Source organism: Spizellomyces punctatus (genome assembly GCF_000182565.1).
Source record: "Spizellomyces punctatus DAOM BR117 chromosome Unknown supercont1.11, whole genome shotgun sequence".
In the NCBI taxonomy this organism is placed as follows: domain Eukaryota; kingdom Fungi; phylum Chytridiomycota; class Chytridiomycetes; order Spizellomycetales; family Spizellomycetaceae; genus Spizellomyces; species Spizellomyces punctatus.
In genome coordinates, this window is record NW_015971547.1 from 348,246 (window position 1) to 366,718 (window position 18,473).

An 18,473-nucleotide genomic window follows, 5' to 3' on the forward strand; every position below is an offset into this window, starting at 1 on the left:
GCATTGTCTTTGGATTTCCTAAGCTTATTCCTCAGTCTAATTATTCTGATTTTACATGTATCTGAACATCCTCCGACCAAAAACGTCAAAGGCTTTATGTATTACATGTGTGATTGAGCCTAGTCGTAGTTTATCACTTGTAAGGACTGGGCTGGTTGTCCAGTGGTTCAATCCACACTGGTGCATTCTGTTGTTATTGCCAAATACACTAGCGGAAAATTTAAGAAAAATTTCGTCTGGATCCGGGATCGAACCTTCCCAAGGGTACCGTTCTGCGGTTCCTCTCAGGTTTGAAACGCGGACTGGCATCATCCTTTCCCTTGGCTTGAGAAGCTGGAAGGTTTCACTGTCAAAAGCGAATTTAATTAGGGCCAATGAATCAATCTCACCTGAATCTGAGTCGGTAATCGCAAGGTCTTTGTACGGCATATTTGTATACGTCCGGAGTACGGGCCACAGGTCAACCTCAACGACTTTAAGCGTTTGAGCGCTCTGTATTTGGGAACCTGCCACCTGGCAAAAAATCGGCCTTTTACCTACGTCGTTTGGAACGCTTCAACGACAAGGTGATCACCAGTGTTGCTCAGACTCTTCCTTTTTCCATTTGACCCGATTAGGGGGAGGACCGCCACCGGTTTGGAATGTAAGTAGCTGTAGTCGCACTCCTATGGCTCCCCGTCTCACATGTCTGCTTTTCAGTAGCCCTCGGTCAATGGCGACCGAAGCCATGGACCCTGCCGATCCTAATTCAGGCGTCTCACGTTCGTTAACCATAACCGGCCAAAAGAGCGACGGAATGGTGGAAAAATTGAAAGCGAAAGCCTCGATGCCGCTATTGACTCGAAGTCAGAGTGAACTCGGTGATGTTCGCCATCGAGAGGGCTCAGAGAGTAATGGGCTTTACTTGGAAGCTTCTTCTTTGGAAAGACGCTTTTCCGGCAAGGTGTTGGATTTTTTATTCAAGAAGAACGCAAAGGCAAAAACAATCGATGCTGGGTATGGCCGTAGGGTGGACGTGACTGTTGGAGACGCTGATGTTACCAAAAACAGAGGACCTAGTGCTGATGATGAAGATCGGCAGAGTTTACGAAGTGTCAAAAGTAACAGCAGTCTAAAAAGCTTGGCTGAAGGGAAGAAAGGCTTGTTCAACTTTCGAACCAAGAAGAGCAAACAAAAGAAGAGCTTGGATATCACACCTTCCATCTCTGCTATCTCTTTAGTGACCCCTTCCGATGGCGAAAAAGAAGCATGGCTTCCATCTCCTCCAGTTGTATGTGACACTTTGTTACTGTGCCCACAAGTGCTCTCAATCTCATATCCCTGTTTCCCAGGCATCTACTACATCGAACCCATCACAATCATTGATTCCAGAATCGGAACCATCCATTTCAACCGAACGTTCTCAACCAGTTACAATATCGAGTCCTTCATCTTCTCTTCACCTGCCTACCATATCTCCTGTTTCAGGTTCTTGGTCCTGGGTATCAGCGGAAAGCCAAACCCACCCTGGGCAGACCGATATCAGGGAGCTTCGCATTAGTCCGAGAGCCTCCAGTCTGAAGTTATTAGAGAAGCTTGCCAGTACGTCAATACCTCATCCTGAAAAGCAGGAAACAAGCGCCGTACTTCCAAATGGATGGTCAGCAGCAAAGAAAGGTGACGAAAGTGGCAAAGACATTAGTCCAGTTGACGGCCCGAGTTTGCGAGATGGGCAGGAACAAGGCAAAGAAGAAAAGCCAGAACCAGCTGACCGTGCCGACGACGATGAACTTAAACGGAAATCTACAGCTCGCAGCAATAGGTCAACGCTTTCAGACGGCACTCCGGTGGTTCCTGATGTCCTCTCCCCGCCAAAGAAGCCCGTCGTAAGCCGAGCTGGTGCGACAATTGAAACCGACGATCCATCTCATCTCTTCTGGGTTCCTGCCCATCTACATCCGGAGCTCCACCCGAACGATTTCAAAAAATGGCTGAACAATGCTGATGCAGGGCCTACCGACTCCACAGTCTTTCAGATCGGTAAAAAGCCCCTGAGACGATCGAAATCCTTTGTTGAACGACATGTGGTTATTACCCCTGATAACGTAGAGGAATTTGTGGAAAAAGATAATATCGTGCGGAGTCGGACGGTGTCAGGAGCGCAGTATCAGCGCGGCGGTAAGGGTCTACCACCATTGAGACGAAGTCGAAATATCCGGCCGAAACGTCCCACTATGCGTAGTATGCAAGAAAGCGCAAACAGTACCGCAGACTCAGACTCTGGGCCTGACTATGCAGACGGAACCTCAAAGGAATCTGGACCGGTTAGAAGACGGTCAAGAAGAAAAGCAGATCGAAGTTCGTCATCTGTTAGAAAAAAGAAGGCAGGAAATCGGAGGTCCAAGACTATCATTATGGGACCAGTTGAAGAACGCTCTCTCACTGCACCCAGTGAAATCCCCATGGACCCTTCGGTATCTGCTTTGGAGAAGCAGGATACTGACAAGGTTTCCACGTCCCACACATTTTCAACCCCAACTCCAGTTGAGTTACCCAAGCCACCCTTGGAGCTCAAAGTGGACGCCATTTTGGCTGGTGACGCTTATACTCACCCTGCATCCCCTGAGCCCAGCTTTCATTCGCCATCAGAGAGCATGACTCCCGACGACTTGGAGATTCTGGATGTTCCACAGGATGAGATGGCTTCTACAACCGAAGATACCGCCATTGGTGAAAAGCAAAAATCCAAGAAGAAGAAAGAGGGCAAAAGCTGGAATTGGTTGTCAGGCTTCCTTGGTAAAAAGAGCCCGGGTTCCACTAAGCACAAACGAGCAGCGTCACTGGAATCCAACGGAAGCAGTGCCGCCGAAGATGATACTTGGAACGCATATCCTAATGATCGTTTCAGCGATGCGGATGGAGCTCCGCGATTTTCGCCTGAAGTAGAGAAGCAAATCTACCGAATGTCGCACATCAAGTTGGCCCAACACCGCCGGCCATTGTCTCAACAAGTTCTCATCAGTAACCTCATGCTGTACATTCTATCTGTTCACGCCGATGTCACATTGAATCGACAAGGCCCGCGAAAGAGGGGACGGAAGGGAAGGAGGCGTGGTAAATCGCCCGGTGCCAGCAGCGATCGAAGCAGAAGTCCAGGGCGTGCCCTTCCCATACCACACCCCGCTACGGGACCTGTCGTCCAGCCGAATTCCATCTTGGAAGCTCCAACGATGCCTCGCAGCGGACAGTACTTTCCTGGGGCTCCTGGTATTTCTAGTCTAACCGGTATACCGGGAGCAGCCAGCGGGGATTACGTTACGGACGGAAGCCCAGCGCAAGGCTACTTTGGAAACGGAGGAGACTCGCACGGTAGCGAACGGCGACAGCGCAATCTAGCACATTTAGCAGTCATAAAAGCTGGGGGAATTGACAGCGGATCGGCAAGTTCTCTTGAACCTGCATGGGTAGATTCTGAGTATCTCAGTAGCGATCATGAAGGTGATCCCTCTCCAAGGTCGCGATCTTATTCCCCGGACCGAGCAACGGACTCTGAGGAAGAAGAGGACGAGGACGATGTACCGTTAGGAATGTTGCAGCAACATAGACGAGGCAGTATCAGTAGTGTTTCTAGTCACTGAGTATTGTAGATTAAGGGTTTTTTTTCGTATTTAGAGAGGGATGTAGTGCTGGATTTATACATAATTTTTGTTTTTCATCAGGTTGAAGGATGAGTGAAAAAAGGAGAACATTCACTTGAATCATATCACAATTCATTACACTTCAATGAAACATGGTATAATTATACTTTTGCAAGGCGGTCTTGAACAGTTAGTGTAGAGGTGACAGAAACTGGCACTAGCTACTACACCAGGGAATAAACCGGCGACAACCGGTTCGGAAAAGCTAAGCTACTACTAGGCAATTATACACGAAACACGTAACGGTTGGTTCTAACCGGATAATTGCCCACCACCACACACGGTCCCTACTAGGCCTTGATCTGGAACTCTTGATGGCATTGAAGCCAGACTCTTGCATCCAGGAGCGAATCGACTGGGCAGCGTCACAAGCCAGAGGATGTTCAGTGACGAGGCTTGGAGACTACAAAAAAATGCATGTCAGCGAGATGAATGACAGAATGACAAGAGATGCCATCAGTACATACCAACCAAGCTCAACATATGTGGCAGCATAATAACAGCTTTGTTGGTTCCGAGGCTGCGCTGGTTCCAGTTGGTTGTAATCGGGTGGGCGAGGTCCTCGGCACCACCACATCTGCATTCTCATGGTTGGACTTGAGAGTCGCGATGAGGGTTGCGCAGATGCTTTCGAGTCGAGGATGGGTAAAGAGGAAAGAGGGAAGAGGGAGCAGGTCCCCTTTTATAGACCTTCGGCATGCGCCTCACCGCAGTTTAAAAAAAAAAACATTACATGCATGCCACACCGCTGCATGCCACACCAATCTGAGCGATAGAGGGGGTTCTGATTATGCGATATGACTAACCGGATTATCCGGATAATAATGGGTCCTAGTGCCATTTTCAATCACCTCCACACTATGTATGGTAATTTGCTCGAGTGACATGCGGCGATCAAAAGAACATCATAAACAACAGAGGACGAGACATCACTGCGATTATCATGCAAATGTCCGACATGACTTCTGGGTATTCTTTGTGGACATTGACTGGCTTTACATGAAAACTTCAATTATTTGGGATCGGAGGGTTTGACTGGAACGTATCCTGGCAACCGAAATATGGCACAGCATATCGACATGCGGACTTTCAGGTAGATCCAGTTTCCTACGTTCCAACCTTCTTCCTTGCGAACATGAACAGAGCCTGGAAAGCGCTGATTCCACCGCCATATGTCAACGTCGTATTACGTCGTAGTCTTGTATCGCAATCCTCACTGACTCCAGTGTATCATGGTCCGTTGAAGAAGACGTTGGTATTGCTCAAGTAAGGAATTCTGGTCTGGTATTTTGAACCTTTAGCGCTCTGGTAACCAGCGGGCTTGGCGTGTCCACAGGAGAGTGTCCGCAACAACCTTTGGACTCAGTGCGGTAGCTTCACCCCTATTGGCTTTTGCTGAATATGCAAACTTGGCAGTTGTTGGCACTATGATGGGAGCAGGTTCGTCGCAATAGTACCGAAAGCATGGCGCAGAATGCTAACCTTGGGTTCCCTTCTTTTATGTGCGGTCGACTGTACTTAGCTCTAGTCACAAGTGGACTATCTACCGTGCTTGTTCAATACTGTGTAAATCCCTACGTCAGTCGGCTTCTCATTCCAGACTCTTCTACATCCTTTTCCAGCCGTACTATCATTCTAGAAACTCTGACCTTCTTTGGAAATACCCGTCAGACCGCAGTTGACCTGTCTGACATTATGCCTGCCTCCGACCGCCCTTTTGCCACATGGAAAGTACGGAATGACGCGCAAACAAGTGACGACGGAGATGCCCGGTTATTGGAGTTGATTGGTGGGCGACGTAAGTTCGGATTGAAACGACGAAGATTTTATGTGCATCCCGAGCTCGATGAGGGATTTTCTGAGCAGATGACCCAGGTAATGCGGACCGTAAACGCAGCTGGACGAGCTGGACCACAACAGCCGCAACCCCAGTCCAAGGCAGGCGGGAAAGCTTGGGATGATATAGTTAAAGATTTACGGAAGGAGAATAGAGCATAGTAGAATACGTTTTAGAACTGCTACTCTACGCTGTCGTCTAGATCGCTAGTGATCGATAATTGCTTTGTATTTATTTGACCAATTGCAGGACCACAGTCTATCTTTGTTGCAAAGCCGATGGATGTGTAGGATGCGTTCATCCTGCGAGAGGCAAACGCGTATCGCGTCCGCCCATACACGTGCGCCCAGGTTGTTTTACCAACATCAGCAGCATTTTAAGGATCGACGGCAACAATTTCAGCATCGCGGGGTACCTACCGGCTGCAACTCAGGTTTGTTTTCCAATTGTAACGCGTTTGCTTGCTTGAAGTCTGACTTACGCGTGCTGTCCCCATTGCCGCTACCGCCTCCTTTCAGTTCACAGCTTGAACAGCACGGAGGCAGCAAGGGTGCCTTTCCTTTGTGGAAAACTTGGCTGTCGATATGAGTGCGTTGGCAAACTTTCTGCAAAATGAGCTCCTTACATTGTCGAGTGAAGCGCGGCGAAAGCATCCAGAAATAAAGGAGGTAAGGATGATTCGGCGCTCTGGGTGAAATTCACGGGAACGTGGGTCATGAAAGAAGTTTGCGCCTCCCGAGTATTCACATGTCTTTTTTTTCAGGCAGCGGAGCGACTACTGTACATTTTGCGCGCTCTCAAAGAGCGGCCTCAAACACAACCAGTGCCAGATGGCGTGGATATTGTTGCAGTGGGTCTGTTGAGCTACTGAAGATCCCAAAAATATGAGTGGACGATGACTGTTAGGGTTCATCTTGCGCAGAGCTTGCAAAGACGGACGAAGCGTTAAGGCCGTTCATCATGTCTTGCGAAACCAAAAATGCGAAACTCGTGCCTACAGCCGTGGGGTGCTTGCAGCGACTGATAACGCATCAGGCCATACCAGAGGTATGACCTCAATGCATGCTCCCTGCCCATCATTTCTATCGAGTTCTCACACCTGCAGTCCCTAAAATTCTAGGCGTCCATTATGCTGGTTTTGAAGACGCTATCCGATCTGATCACTACCAGTGTTGAGCTGCAGTTGAAAATCTTGCAGACCGTACTACCGCTGTTGACCAATTACCGTAATGTTCATGGAGAAGTACTGGCTGAAGTTAGTCATGCGACTATTCTGAGCGGACACACTTTGGACGAGGTTGAAAGTAACCAGATATTTGCATAGGCATTATTTCTCTGTTTCCGGCTACAAGAGACAAAATCTCCTATTGTGAATAATACTGCGGCTGCCACAGTTCGTCAATTGGTCACATTTGTATTCGACAAGGTGGCCACGGAGGATGAACGGGCCAACGTTGAAACAGGTCTGACGTGCATGCGGCGAGTGCGCGGTCAATGTGCGGCTAAGGTCTTACTTTTAATAGGGAACACGGATTTCAACGCGGTACGCCCTTTAAGCCTTTCAGGGCAGGATGCCTGCATGCTGTTCAAGGTATGGGATACCGACGCATATTCTTGGGCTACTTGAATGTTGAGTTGATCTCATGGATGCAGGATGCATATTGGTAGGATTTGTGCTTATTGACGGGCGGCGAACCAGCGTCATTCCTTCCGCTGCAGTCTTTGCCAAAATATTTTGGCCTAGAGTTAATTGAGGCAGTCATTTCCCACCATCCGAAGCTATTCCAAGACGTAGGTCGTCATTTGAGAGTAAATTCTGCCAGGTTCTCGACTCACAACTAAGAAGCACGCAGAACTGTGTAATTTAATGAAAGAACGAGTCTGCCCGCTCATCATCAAGTCGTTCTCTGACCGTCTTGATTTCCCGCTGGCTTGTCGATTGATGCGTGTCGTGCACGCTATCCTTAAGCAGTACCATGAAATGCTGATGATGGAATGCGAGATTTTCCTTTCGATGTTCTGCAGGTTGTTGGAACCTGATCATGCCCCGTTGTGGCATCGTGTTCTTATCATGGAGGTGTACAAATCCCTCTGTGCCGACGCTGGGCTACTCCGGTATGATTCAATACGCTCAATTTGGCGGGATTGTTTGGGCCTCTTCTGACTCCGCGCAGATTTGTTTATAATTCGTACGATCAAAAGGAGCACACAACAAAAGTGTTCCATGAAATGATTACCGCAATCCGAAGGATCGTCGTCTCGGAGAAGCCTGCGCTGCTGCTTCACTCTCCGGTGACAAACAGTTCTGAAGCTGTGGATATGGAGGCGGAGGAGCAGTACTCATTAACAGCGTCGGGTGCGCAAATGAAGCTTCAGTGGTAAGGGTACGACCGATCACTGCCCAGTATTGTGGGCAGGTTATGCAGAAGCTCTTGCAAGTATCACCACTAATCTGGTGGACGTTATGTCTACAGCTTAGATCAGCTAGATAAAGCGGAACCACCCGCCATACCCGAAACCTATATCATCTACCTTGCCATTCAATGCATGAGTAGTATTGTCGATAGCGAGGCTCAATTTGCTATGCCGCTTCTGGCTGAAGCCAGCACTCCAAGCGAGCACAAGAACGACGTTATTCTTGCCATCGAGATGGCCAATGCGTCATGGGCGGGTATTCTAGCTGCTGTATCCTTCCTCGTTACAGCTTCGGTAGATGACGAGATCTTTTCGATGGTCATCCGAGCATATCAGAATATAACGAGCGTTCTGGGTTTACTGGGACTTACATCACCACGAGATGCATTCCTCGCATCTTTATCTAAGTCTTGCATTCCGAGCTTTCTGGCCGGCGATGCTTTTGGGCACGCAAAAGGGGATGCGGGCCAGGGACTGCATCCGGCGAGTTTACAAAATTTAGCCCGTGGCGGTGTCGTACTGAACGACCGAAATGTGTTGTGTCTTCGGGCACTCATCTATGTCGCGCATTCTTTATCCCCTGTTCTGGAAGATAAGGCATGGTATCTTATTTTGGAGACATTACAAGTGGCAGACAAATACATTGCGACCGGAAAGACCGGAAGGAAAGAGCAGAGTTCCATGGCATTGCTGGGCGACACAAAAGAAAATCGTTTACGCAGTGGATCGATTGTCGGGCCGCCCCAGCATGGTTCTGCTATGGAGAATCAGTTTGTTACATTACTCCTATTCACGAAGAAGCTCTTCGAAAGTACGAGTTCCATGGAAGAACGAAACTTGATGGAATTTCTTCGCGCATTATGTCAACTAGCTCGGACTTCCATTGTCCAAACCTCCACGACTGCAGGCACTTCCTCGAAGGACGCTTCTATGAAGGTTGCCGAAGAGAAGTCTTTCGCCGTCGCTAAAATTCACGATGTTGTTTTACACAACACTGCACGCTTAGTTCAAGCGTCAAATTTCACGCTATGGGACCTGGTAATTGGTGAGCTGGTGGACCTTGCTCACATTCCGACGTGTACATCGTCGATGCGTGCGCAGGTCTGTCAAACGTTGAGCGACATCCTTGTGGCGGCAATCCAAACAGCAAATCTAAAAGACGCTGACATCGAAATGAAATTGTTGGAGCCCATCCGCAGACTGACATTGGTCGAACCTAACGCCAGTGGCACAACCGTGGATGCGGAGGAGAAGGACAGAATAGCTCGTTACCCTTGGTTTGTGGATGTGCAAAAGGCCGGCTTGGAAACCCTCAATAAAATCATGCAAAATAGCGGCCAGTACATATCAAACGGTTGGCCGCTCATACTCGAAGTCGTGCGGACAGTTGTGAGCTTAAGGGTCCGGAAACCCCGAATAGCTGATGCACAGGCTCCGACAGCCGGTAACACGCAAGACGCCATTCTTAACCCTCCTCTAGCCGACACCGCTGCGACCACGGCGAAAGCAGCAGGATTAGTTCGTGTAGCGTTTCCATGCCTACAGCTCATATGCACAGACTTTCTTTCTGTTTTGAACCCTACAGTGCTGCACCAATGTATCGAAACCCTGGGTAGTTTTGGATCGCAAATGGATGATCTGAATATCAGTCTAACCGCGGTTGGGCTGCTTTGGTCCGTGAGCGACTTTGTGTTGACAAAGCGTCAGGATCTTGAGAAAGAGCATCTCGCGAATCAACAGCCCCCAAATCAGGATCCAAAGACGTCAGCATCACACTCTTCAGTGATGATAGCAGAAAGCTCCCTCTTGGCAAATACGTCGATGAAGCGGTCTGCGTCTACTTGTATCGCCATGCTGACAGAACCACTGTCAACAAGGACTATGGATGCTTTATGGATGCTCCTGCTAGGGCATCTTTCGCAACTTTGTTCGGATTCTCGACCAGAGGTCCGTAACTCCGCGAATCAAACTTTGTTCCGGACGATCAGCATGAATGGTGCCAAGCTTACCCTTGACGCCTGGGAGCAATGCATCTGGGGGGTGTTGTTCCCGCTCTTGGAGCGCGTCCAGCTTTCTAGTGAAATTGACGCATCTGGCCGACTCAACTCTCCAGACGTAGGGACACCCACCGTTACTATGCATCATTCTCGAAGTACGCCATCAAAGCAGTGGGATGAGACGAAAGTAATTACTCTATCGGGTATATCCAAATGTTTACTGGATTTTTTGCCGGTCTTGGTTGAGCTGGGAGATGGATTTGATCGTGCATGGGCCTTATTTTTGGACTATATCAAGTCTTGGTGTCTAGGTGGATCACCGGAGGTATCCATGGCCGCCGTGAAAAGCTTGAAAAGTTTGGTGCAATACCCCAAGACGTTAGCAGAAGGAGAAATTCCGCGAAACGTGCAGATACGGTTAGAAAACTTAATGCGAGTGGCTTGGGATGTCTGGGAAGGGATTGGAACAGGAATTGTCGCAGGATCGGACGAAAATCTGGCAGCTTCCGCTGAAGATGCCGACCGAGTGGCTGTGGGCACCGGGTGGGGACAGCCTGCAATGAGGATTTTGCATGGATTCTTTACCCAAGACACAATGACAGCATATGTCGCACTGTTCCCAGACATTTACGAAGTCATTAAGTCAACCTTCGGCCTATTCGAGCTTCGACAGCTCCTTAACGTGCTTTCGCATCTCTTGCTTTACCACAGCAATCCGCCACCGGGCGCTACAGCGAGCAGAATTCGTGCAGACTTTATCAGTGATTTGGAGCAACCAACACCGTTGCAATCAAGTGTTCTCGACCTCGTTGCGGGGGGCAAGTTGGACATCGATGCGATACAAGGTTCCGTGGAGGTCGTATTGACAACAGTTAGCGGATTTGTGAAACTGCCGTTCGTCCAACGAGGGGACGGATCAGCGTCAGCACGCAACTCATCCGCACAAAGGCCAACATCCGGCGCTGCAGAGAAAGAGAAAGGGTTCACATACATTGCACTATCAAAGAAAAGTATGCAGGTTTTGGTGGAGCTTTTTGAGCGTTATGCGAAACTCCGGAGTGTGTACTCTGGTCCATTTGAGGCCATCATTGAAGCCTTGGGTGTTCCTATGAAGGCCAAATACGACTGTCCAAGTCCAGGCACCAAGGATACCACACCACTCTGGAAATCTGCCGCTAATACATGTATGACAATCTCGAGGATAGGGCTGGAAGCTCTCAACGAGTTTGTAGAAGGTGCATGGAAATCAAGTGTCTTTACTCGTGATACACAGCTGGTCTAATCCTTTCGACTGTCCAATCCAGATCTACCGCAAGAGGTTTCCAACAGTATCTACACAAAGCTGTTAAACACTTTTGAGGGGATTCTACTGCCAAGCAGGTGCGCGCTGATTTACTTGGGCTCTCTGTGAGGACGGAGTACTTACCACCAAAGCACACAGCGAGCCACCAGCGGAACTGTCCGCCGAAGAATTGTCTGCCGACGAAGATTTCGACATTTCGGTTCTCACCACTATAGAGTCGGACGTGTTCCCCCACTTGGGACGACCCACCACGTCGGAAGCTATTCTGCGACGCTTGGTGGAAATCATTGGGAGTGGAGCAAAGCTTTACACAACACAGCTTGAGGCAGTTGGACATAATACGTTAGAAGATGCTACAACTGGCGAGGAATCTAGCGCTACTAGAGGCGTTGAGGACGTAGAGGTGCAAGCAACTAACGGAGTTGTGGCAGGAGCGCCGAGGATTGAGGCGCTGGTAAAACCTCGGGGTCCGCTTACGGCCAGCGATGTTGCAGGTCCACAGGCCTTTCCACTTGGAAGCGACGTGGTGCCAGCTACCCGCGAAAGGTTTGCTGTGAGCTGTATGGAGACATTGTTCGGGTTATGTTCAGACGCAAAGAGCGGTTCGTGGCAGTTTCAACATTTTCTCTCATTACGATCACACTAATGTTATTGTTTGTACAGATACAGCGCAAGTAAGGACCCGCATAGCAGAAGTGGTTGGTCCTGTAATGCTAGAGAAGTGCAAGTTCGTGATCCGCTCTTACGCAACGGATCGACCACTATATGGTCAACTACCTCTGCCGAGAGTTCGCAATGACGAGATAGCGCTCGTTATGCGACATTTGCAATCGCTAAATATGCGGCCTGGTGTGCTTGTACGGCACTTGGGTGAAGATAAAATGCGTACGTACCTGACGCGGACTGTTTATGACATCTTCTGCTCGGTATCGGTGATAGAATAACTTACACTTGTTGAATAGATCCATTGCGGTCGCACATTCTCGCAGGCAGATCGGCACATCTGTTTGCCTTATACCCCATGTTGTGTGAGTTATTAGCTGTGATAGCGCGAAATGGAACCACCCGAGAGTCAGCAGCAGCGGACGAGGCGGCGGTGGTAGAAGGCATCAGAGCTTGTTTGCGACGGATAGGGCAAGATTTAGGGTTGGAATGAAATACATGCTGTTAACCCCGTAAATAAACCCCGTAAATATTTATAAAATTGATCATGAAGCCGGGATATGTCGAATAGGGGATCACAGGAATGGGTCAGAGACATGCCAGACTAGCTCTATTGTTCGATATCCATGGCTAAAATGCCGTCTGTAATGAGGTTTCAGTGAGTACCGTAGTAGCCGCATTCAGAAGCATAAGTAAGATGCATTACAAATGACAGATCAACATACCTTCCATGACGGCGGGACGGATGTGATTTTTGATGACAGTTACTGAAAATTTTCAAAAGTATATCAATCATAACACGCCGCCATTGCTCACATATAATGGATGCATACCGTGATGTTCGTTGGCAGCGTAATCATTCAAAGCCTGGAAGCAAAAGCGTCAATGCCAAAAGACCGGACTGGTGGGCAGTATATGAGCTGACCTGCTGATTGGGGAGTTCTACAACAAGAGCTGTGGCAGAGCATAGTGAAGACAATCAATATTCAAGACGATGGATTGTCCCATTGATGCATCGTGGTGAACATTAAAAGTATATTACCATGTGTATATCCTCGAGCCCTGTCGGTTTTGAAAGTGGGACCAAATGAGAGCTGCGAACCCAAAAAGTCAATAAACATTGCTACCAAAACTTTATGAGAAGAGCTATCTCTTCCTATCAGAATTCAACCTTTTGCACTCCGGGAACTTGCTTCAACGACCGAACTTGCGTATCAAATTCCGCAAGTTGTTGAGGAGGTATGTCAGGTTTTACCTTGAACAGGACTGCATCGCATGATAAGCAACAATGTGAAGGCATCTGACTTACAAAATGAGTGGAAAGGTACCTATGTGGGTGACAGTCATCTCTCGTTGACTCTATTTGACTTTTAAGAGGAAAGCTACGAATGGATCATGATGGTGAACCGATGCTGATGATGCTCCATGTTGCCATGTCAACAGTGGACGCACTGGTTCAGTCAACCGAGTGACTAGGGGATGGAGCGTTGATGTCAACAGGACAGAACATTGGGGAATTGGGGGCGCAACAGTAATTATAATAGGATAGGGGCCGACGAGACGGTCGCCGACAGCGTCCAAAGTTTTTCGCCATCTTGGAGATCTTCCAGCGATGTTGAAGCGGAGGTCAGGGGCACGACAAACTCAAGTAGCGCGAGCAACTAAGACTTCTGGCCAACCAAAGAAGGAGCAATCTTCACGGGCTTTTGGTACGGTAGATCTATCCCCGTTCCCTGCGAAATGGTCTGCATTCGGCAAACTGTTACTAGTTCTCCTGGTCACCACGTTGTTCCATCTTGCGGGCATCTACCTCTTTGGAAGCGGGTTCCTTCTTACGCGGCTCGAGCTAGATACTCGCAATAACTGCTCAACATGGCGTCCGGAAGGGGTGCCCCCTATTGAAGCGAACATCACAGGTCAGGGGTGTTGGCATGCGCCTCGGTACAACCGGGCAGTCCTCATTATTCTCGATGCACTCCGTTTCGACTTCACGGTCTACAATGAGACCCTAGCACATCAAGCATCGAAGAGCGGAGACAATTCATCGATACCTTATTATATTAATAAATTACCTATTCTACATCGAATTCTGGAAACCGAACCTGAGCATGGGCTGCTCTTCCGTGTGCGGGCTGATCCCCCTACCACGACTCTACAGCGCTTGAAGGCTCTGACCACCGGTACCTTACCTACGTTTGTGGATGCTGGTAGCAACTTTTTTGGGCAGGTTATCGGGGAGGATAACATCATAGAACAGTTCACTCGAACTGGCAGACGGGTGGTGTTTATGGGAGATGACACCTGGGACAATATGTATCCGAATGCTATGAATGAAAGCTATCCTTATCCCTCTTTGGAGGTTTGGGATCTCCATACTGTTGATAATGGTATCCTCCAACACCTTCAACCCACGCTGCAACGAGAGCCGAAAGACTGGGATTTGCTGATCGCGCATTTTCTTGGGGTTGATCATGCAGGTCATCGATATGGCCCAGCACATCCGGCAATGGCTGAAAAGCTTACCCAAATGAATGCTGTTTTAACAAATATTTTTCAGGAGGTGGATGATGAGACAGTAGTTTTCGTGATAGGTGATCATGGCATGGATGCTAAAGGAGATCACGGCGGCGACAGCGAAAACGAAATCAATGCTGGACTGTTCATGTACAGCAAGAGGCCACTTACGGATGCATCTGCTGCAGTGGAATTGAACAGTTATTTGCGCGATCTCAACGCGACCGACTTCGGATCTGATGACCCCTTCGTGTTCCTCCAAGGCCATCGAACAATGCCTCAAATCGACTTTGTGCCAACAATTTCCATGCTGCTGGGTATCCCAATCCCATTTGGAAATCTCGGCACCTTAATTCCAGAATGCTTTTTTGTGCCTACCCTGGACTTGAGCGGCAAATCCATGGATTATGGTCGAAATCTTTTGGAAGCCATGCGAATAAATGCCCAACAAGTTCACCATTACATTACGGAGTATAGTCAGCAACGACTGGCTGCAAAACTGGCGATTCGCGATTTGAAGGAGTTATTCGACAGCGCAGAAATGGCGTACGCTCGGCTCTCGACGAATAACAATGATGCTGCGGTTACTAGTGCGGATCTTAAGGATGTATACCGCCGATACGTCACCTTCACACGGCGGACTTTAGTAGCCGCTCGCAAGATCTGGGCGCGATTCGACGTACCTCTCATCGTTCTTGGATCTGTCGCAGTGACACTTGCATTTGCGTCTGTAGTTGTGTATGCAAAAGTGCATTGGGCGTCCGATGTCAGTCCAATGTACTCTGTCATTGGTCTTGGTGCGATATCTGGGATCTTGTTGGTAGCGACAGGGGGTGTTCGTAAATGGCTGGTTAGCCTCGAAGACACGGGTGATTCCGCGCTCAATCCATACCACGAAACTGCATTTGCTATCTCGGCTGGTGTCTTGGGAACATACTTGCTGTCGACCTTGGTGCAGTGTTGTTACAGAATGACCAAGAGAGGGGTTTCTGCGATCATTTCCACGAACACTCTGCTCGGATTATTTCTCCTTGCTCTGCACACACTGGTTGCCGCTTCTGACAGCTTTACTATCCATGAAGATGCAGTAACAGTCTACCTTTTACAGGCTTTCGGATTCATAAACCTTTTGTGGTCTTTCGGATTGGACAGTGATACCGCACGCGATAGTCTTGTCAAATATTCCCTTATATTTATGATCTTGACCCGCATCAGTCAATTCTCCACAATCTGTCGCGAAGAGCAACATCCGTATTGCATTCCCACGTTCAACGCAACTCCGCACACATCCGTAGCATCCCCGTCCGCAGCCGTCCTGTTGTTTCTCATGGTTCCAATTGTCGCGCTGGCTATCAGAAAGGTGATGAAAGCCTCAGACAATGCGGAATCCACGGGGAAGATTCTTCCTGGAATTTTTATTCCCATTGGAATGATTGTTTCCGCAGTCTATTGGGCTTTCGATACCATCGATAATCATCATATTTTGTCGGGCTCAAAATGGGATATGGCAGCGGTCAAATTCTGGTGGGCTCGCGTTGGGTTTTTGGCAATCAGCACTACCTGTCTGTTCGTTTGGACAAGCGACCCAAACTGTTTGGGTGTTGATGTGATACCCTCGGCTGCTGTGAACGCTCTAGGCGTAACGAACAATGCGAGCGGTGGGAAAACAGTCTGTTTCCTTGGCATTCCGAACGCAGTCGGTGCATCATACTTCGTGTTTTTATCCGTGGTCTATATGATCCTGACGATGTTTCAAAAGCCAATGGGGGGCATCATGCTTGGAGTAGGTTTCCTGCAAATTATATGCCTTTTGGAGATGCTCCACATATGGCGCGACAAGAGTAGTAAAAAGCGAAATGCGGACATTGCGCATGGGCCAGAGGTCCCGGTATCTGTGTCGACATCGACGTCGTTACTCTCTTCGCCGCAATCGATGCCAGCGCCCATACCTGCTCCTCTTCAGGGATCCGTCGTTCAAAAAGAACAAGAAAATGCAGATTGGACATTCCTGTATTTGGTGGCATTATACTTACTATCGTCACGATTCTACTTCGCGACCGGCCATCAGACGACACTTTCAACCATCCAATGGGACATTGGCTACGTTGGGGTTAAGCAGCTTAACTGGACCATCTCTCCACTTCTTGTGCTTCTGAATACATTTGCGGGAAATGTGCTGTTTGCACTAGCCGCTCCGCTGTTGGCGGTCTGGAAGCGACCACTCACCCGCTCAACGCAAGACCAAGTCAACCGCGAGCTCGGTAGAGCAGTTCTAACTTATTTTGGAATGGTTTCCGCTACCACTGTCACCGCTACACTTTTTGCCGGGCATTTTCGGCGCCATCTTATGGTGTGGAGGGTGTTTGCCCCCAAGTTTTTCTTCGAGGCGTTAGTGCTGGTAGTAGTTGATGTTATTTTGATGATTGGAGTAGTGGGGGTTTGGCTCCCAGTAAACGCATATAGGGACTTCTTAGTGAAGATAAAGCAGCTGGGGATTGTTCGCTAAGCATCTACACTTTATTTATGGAATATGTGGTTAAGCCTTATGCTACTTTACGGATTTCCTTCGTGTTCTTCTCCTACATCAAGCTCGAACTTGATGGAGAAGCATACAGAACCTCTACGCTCCCACCTCCGTGCTGGCCCTTGTACTCGCCTTGTCCAAACGGGGTGGTTGCAATGGTCAAACTTCCGGCCCGGCTCGATCTGGTACCAGCTCCCACCTTTTCCATTTCCTGTCGACCTAGCGAAGCCACTTTGACGCTTTCACCTGCCCCAACACTAGCACGCTTTGCGGAGCCAGCATTTCCAGTTTCTTCATCGTCATCGATATCAGCCAAAAAGTTCTTTATGTCTAAATCAACGTTCCTTCCGGTAAGTTTCGCAAACACATCGTGCTTGCTGGGGTCTCCCACGATACGCACTTCTACAGCTGGGTGTGCTCCGACAAGACCCATTTGCGCTGCTGTTTCCTGTAAGACTGCCGTTGCCTCCTTTACAAATGGAAGACTTAGGTAAACGCATGCCACCCCTCCAGTAAAGAAACACGGGAGCAGTAATGATTTCTCGTGCAAGAAGCTATAGGACAACTGTCCCAATATTCCGCCGATGAGATAAGAAATCAAAAGTGGAACGTGTACTTTGAGCCGCCAAAGCTCGGCTTTGGTGTCGAGCCGGCATGCTTGGCCCAAGATGTTTCCAATATCGGTGCATATTCCAGTCATATGCGTTGTTCGCACAACAGCACCTGAGTAACTTGTCGCTAGAGCATTCTGCAGCCCGCATGCAAACGCCGCACACCATTCACCCACAATCAACTCCCGTCTCAAGAATACGAAACTCGCAAAAAGGCATGCGCTTTCGAGAATTAGGGCATATCCGTATCCGCGCCCGAGTCGGAATTTGTTGTCGCCCACCATAAACCCAGCAATGAAGGATCCAAACATGTAGGAGAACAAAATGCTGGTAACCAGCGCGAGGGTGGTAATATCGGCGTTGAGGAGCGCCATTGCAATCCGCGAGACGTTACCAGTGTGGTGGGACACTGTCACAGTAAACACACCGGCGAGTGTGACAACATTGATGAAACCGGCATTCAAGGCAAGCACCGAGCCACCGATGACAATGGAGTTGAACTCCCGTTGTGCAAAGTTGTTCATTTTATGGAAGGTTTAGGCGGTTTTCTGCAGTCTATTGCACACAGGATGACTGGGAATAATGGTATGAGGGCTAATGAGCGATAATTCCTAGTAGACGTGCCCTAAAAATGTTCAGAATAACGCAACCAGGCGCTCAGTCGAGAATTGGTTATTATGAAATTTACCGTACAATAGACTCCCTAAGAACGCAACGTGGGTGAGTCGCACTCCCCGCTAAAGGTCTCCGCAACGCTCCGATTGCTATCAAATCCTGCTGTCAGTCCAACACGTCAATCGCTGATGAACCCACAGTAGAACCATCCAGCTATTTTCCAGTCCAACTCGTTAAACCCTATGCTCTCACCTTGAGGATTTGCAAAAATCTCCAGCCCAAAGTTCTTGACGCCGATTACAGCAGTGGGAACCCAG

General features: G+C 48.8%; 6 protein-coding genes across 9 annotated transcripts; 4 read left to right on the forward strand and 2 right to left on the reverse strand.

Annotated features, from left to right (window-relative positions):
* Positions 1-314: 314 nt before the first annotated feature.
* Positions 315-3,769, forward strand: SPPG_06182 (uncharacterized protein). The gene is made up of 3 exons (XM_016754384.1): positions 315-643; positions 700-1,270; positions 1,332-3,769. Exons 2-3 carry the CDS (start codon positions 713-715, stop codon positions 3,615-3,617), a joined length of 2,844 nt encoding a protein of 947 aa, XP_016606522.1. The 5' UTR covers positions 315-643; positions 700-712; the 3' UTR covers positions 3,618-3,769.
* A 1,017-nt stretch (positions 3,770-4,786) lies between these two features.
* On the forward strand, positions 4,787-5,788 carry SPPG_06183 (uncharacterized protein). Its single transcript, XM_016754385.1, has 3 exons — positions 4,787-4,943; positions 5,014-5,117; positions 5,200-5,788. The coding sequence occupies exons 1-3, from the start codon at positions 4,813-4,815 to the stop codon at positions 5,673-5,675; spliced, it is 711 nt and encodes a 236-aa protein (XP_016606523.1). The 5' UTR covers positions 4,787-4,812; the 3' UTR covers positions 5,676-5,788.
* An 87-nt stretch (positions 5,789-5,875) lies between these two features.
* On the forward strand, positions 5,876-12,418 carry SPPG_06184 (uncharacterized protein). The gene is made up of 15 exons (XM_016754386.1): positions 5,876-5,947; positions 6,033-6,182; positions 6,278-6,368; positions 6,437-6,561; positions 6,635-6,769; positions 6,839-6,977; positions 7,038-7,105; positions 7,183-7,305; positions 7,361-7,629; positions 7,689-7,892; positions 7,989-11,161; positions 11,231-11,306; positions 11,368-11,831; positions 11,893-12,114; positions 12,192-12,418. Exons 2-15 carry the CDS (start codon positions 6,099-6,101, stop codon positions 12,383-12,385), a joined length of 5,367 nt encoding a protein of 1,788 aa, XP_016606524.1. The 5' UTR covers positions 5,876-5,947; positions 6,033-6,098; the 3' UTR covers positions 12,386-12,418.
* SPPG_06185 (uncharacterized protein) lies at positions 11,856-13,276 on the reverse strand. Its single transcript, XM_016754387.1, has 7 exons — positions 13,221-13,276; positions 13,064-13,158; positions 12,935-12,986; positions 12,818-12,846; positions 12,726-12,759; positions 12,618-12,659; positions 11,856-12,534 (listed from the first exon to the last, which is right to left on the reverse strand). The coding sequence occupies exons 1-7, from the start codon at positions 13,237-13,239 to the stop codon at positions 12,503-12,505; spliced, it is 303 nt and encodes a 100-aa protein (XP_016606525.1). The 5' UTR covers positions 13,240-13,276; the 3' UTR covers positions 11,856-12,502.
* A 109-nt stretch (positions 13,277-13,385) lies between these two features.
* SPPG_06186 (uncharacterized protein) lies at positions 13,386-16,999 on the forward strand. Its single transcript, XM_016754388.1, has one exon. The coding sequence runs from the start codon at positions 13,505-13,507 to the stop codon at positions 16,910-16,912; it is 3,408 nt and encodes a 1,135-aa protein (XP_016606526.1). The 5' UTR covers positions 13,386-13,504; the 3' UTR covers positions 16,913-16,999.
* Positions 16,905-18,445, reverse strand: SPPG_06187 (permease). 4 transcript variants are annotated; one of them, XM_016754389.1, is made up of 3 exons: positions 18,409-18,445; positions 18,235-18,305; positions 16,905-18,152 (listed from the first exon to the last, which is right to left on the reverse strand). In XM_016754389.1, the coding sequence occupies exon 3, from the start codon at positions 18,063-18,065 to the stop codon at positions 16,986-16,988; it is 1,080 nt and encodes a 359-aa protein (XP_016606527.1). In that variant the 5' UTR covers positions 18,066-18,152; positions 18,235-18,305; positions 18,409-18,445; the 3' UTR covers positions 16,905-16,985. The 4 variants fall into 4 exon arrangements, with proteins under 4 accessions (XP_016606527.1, XP_016606528.1, XP_016606529.1 ...); XM_016754390.1 differs by having other exon boundaries at positions 18,230-18,305; XM_016754391.1 differs by having other exon boundaries at positions 18,230-18,318.
* Between the last annotated feature and the right edge of the window lie 28 nt (positions 18,446-18,473).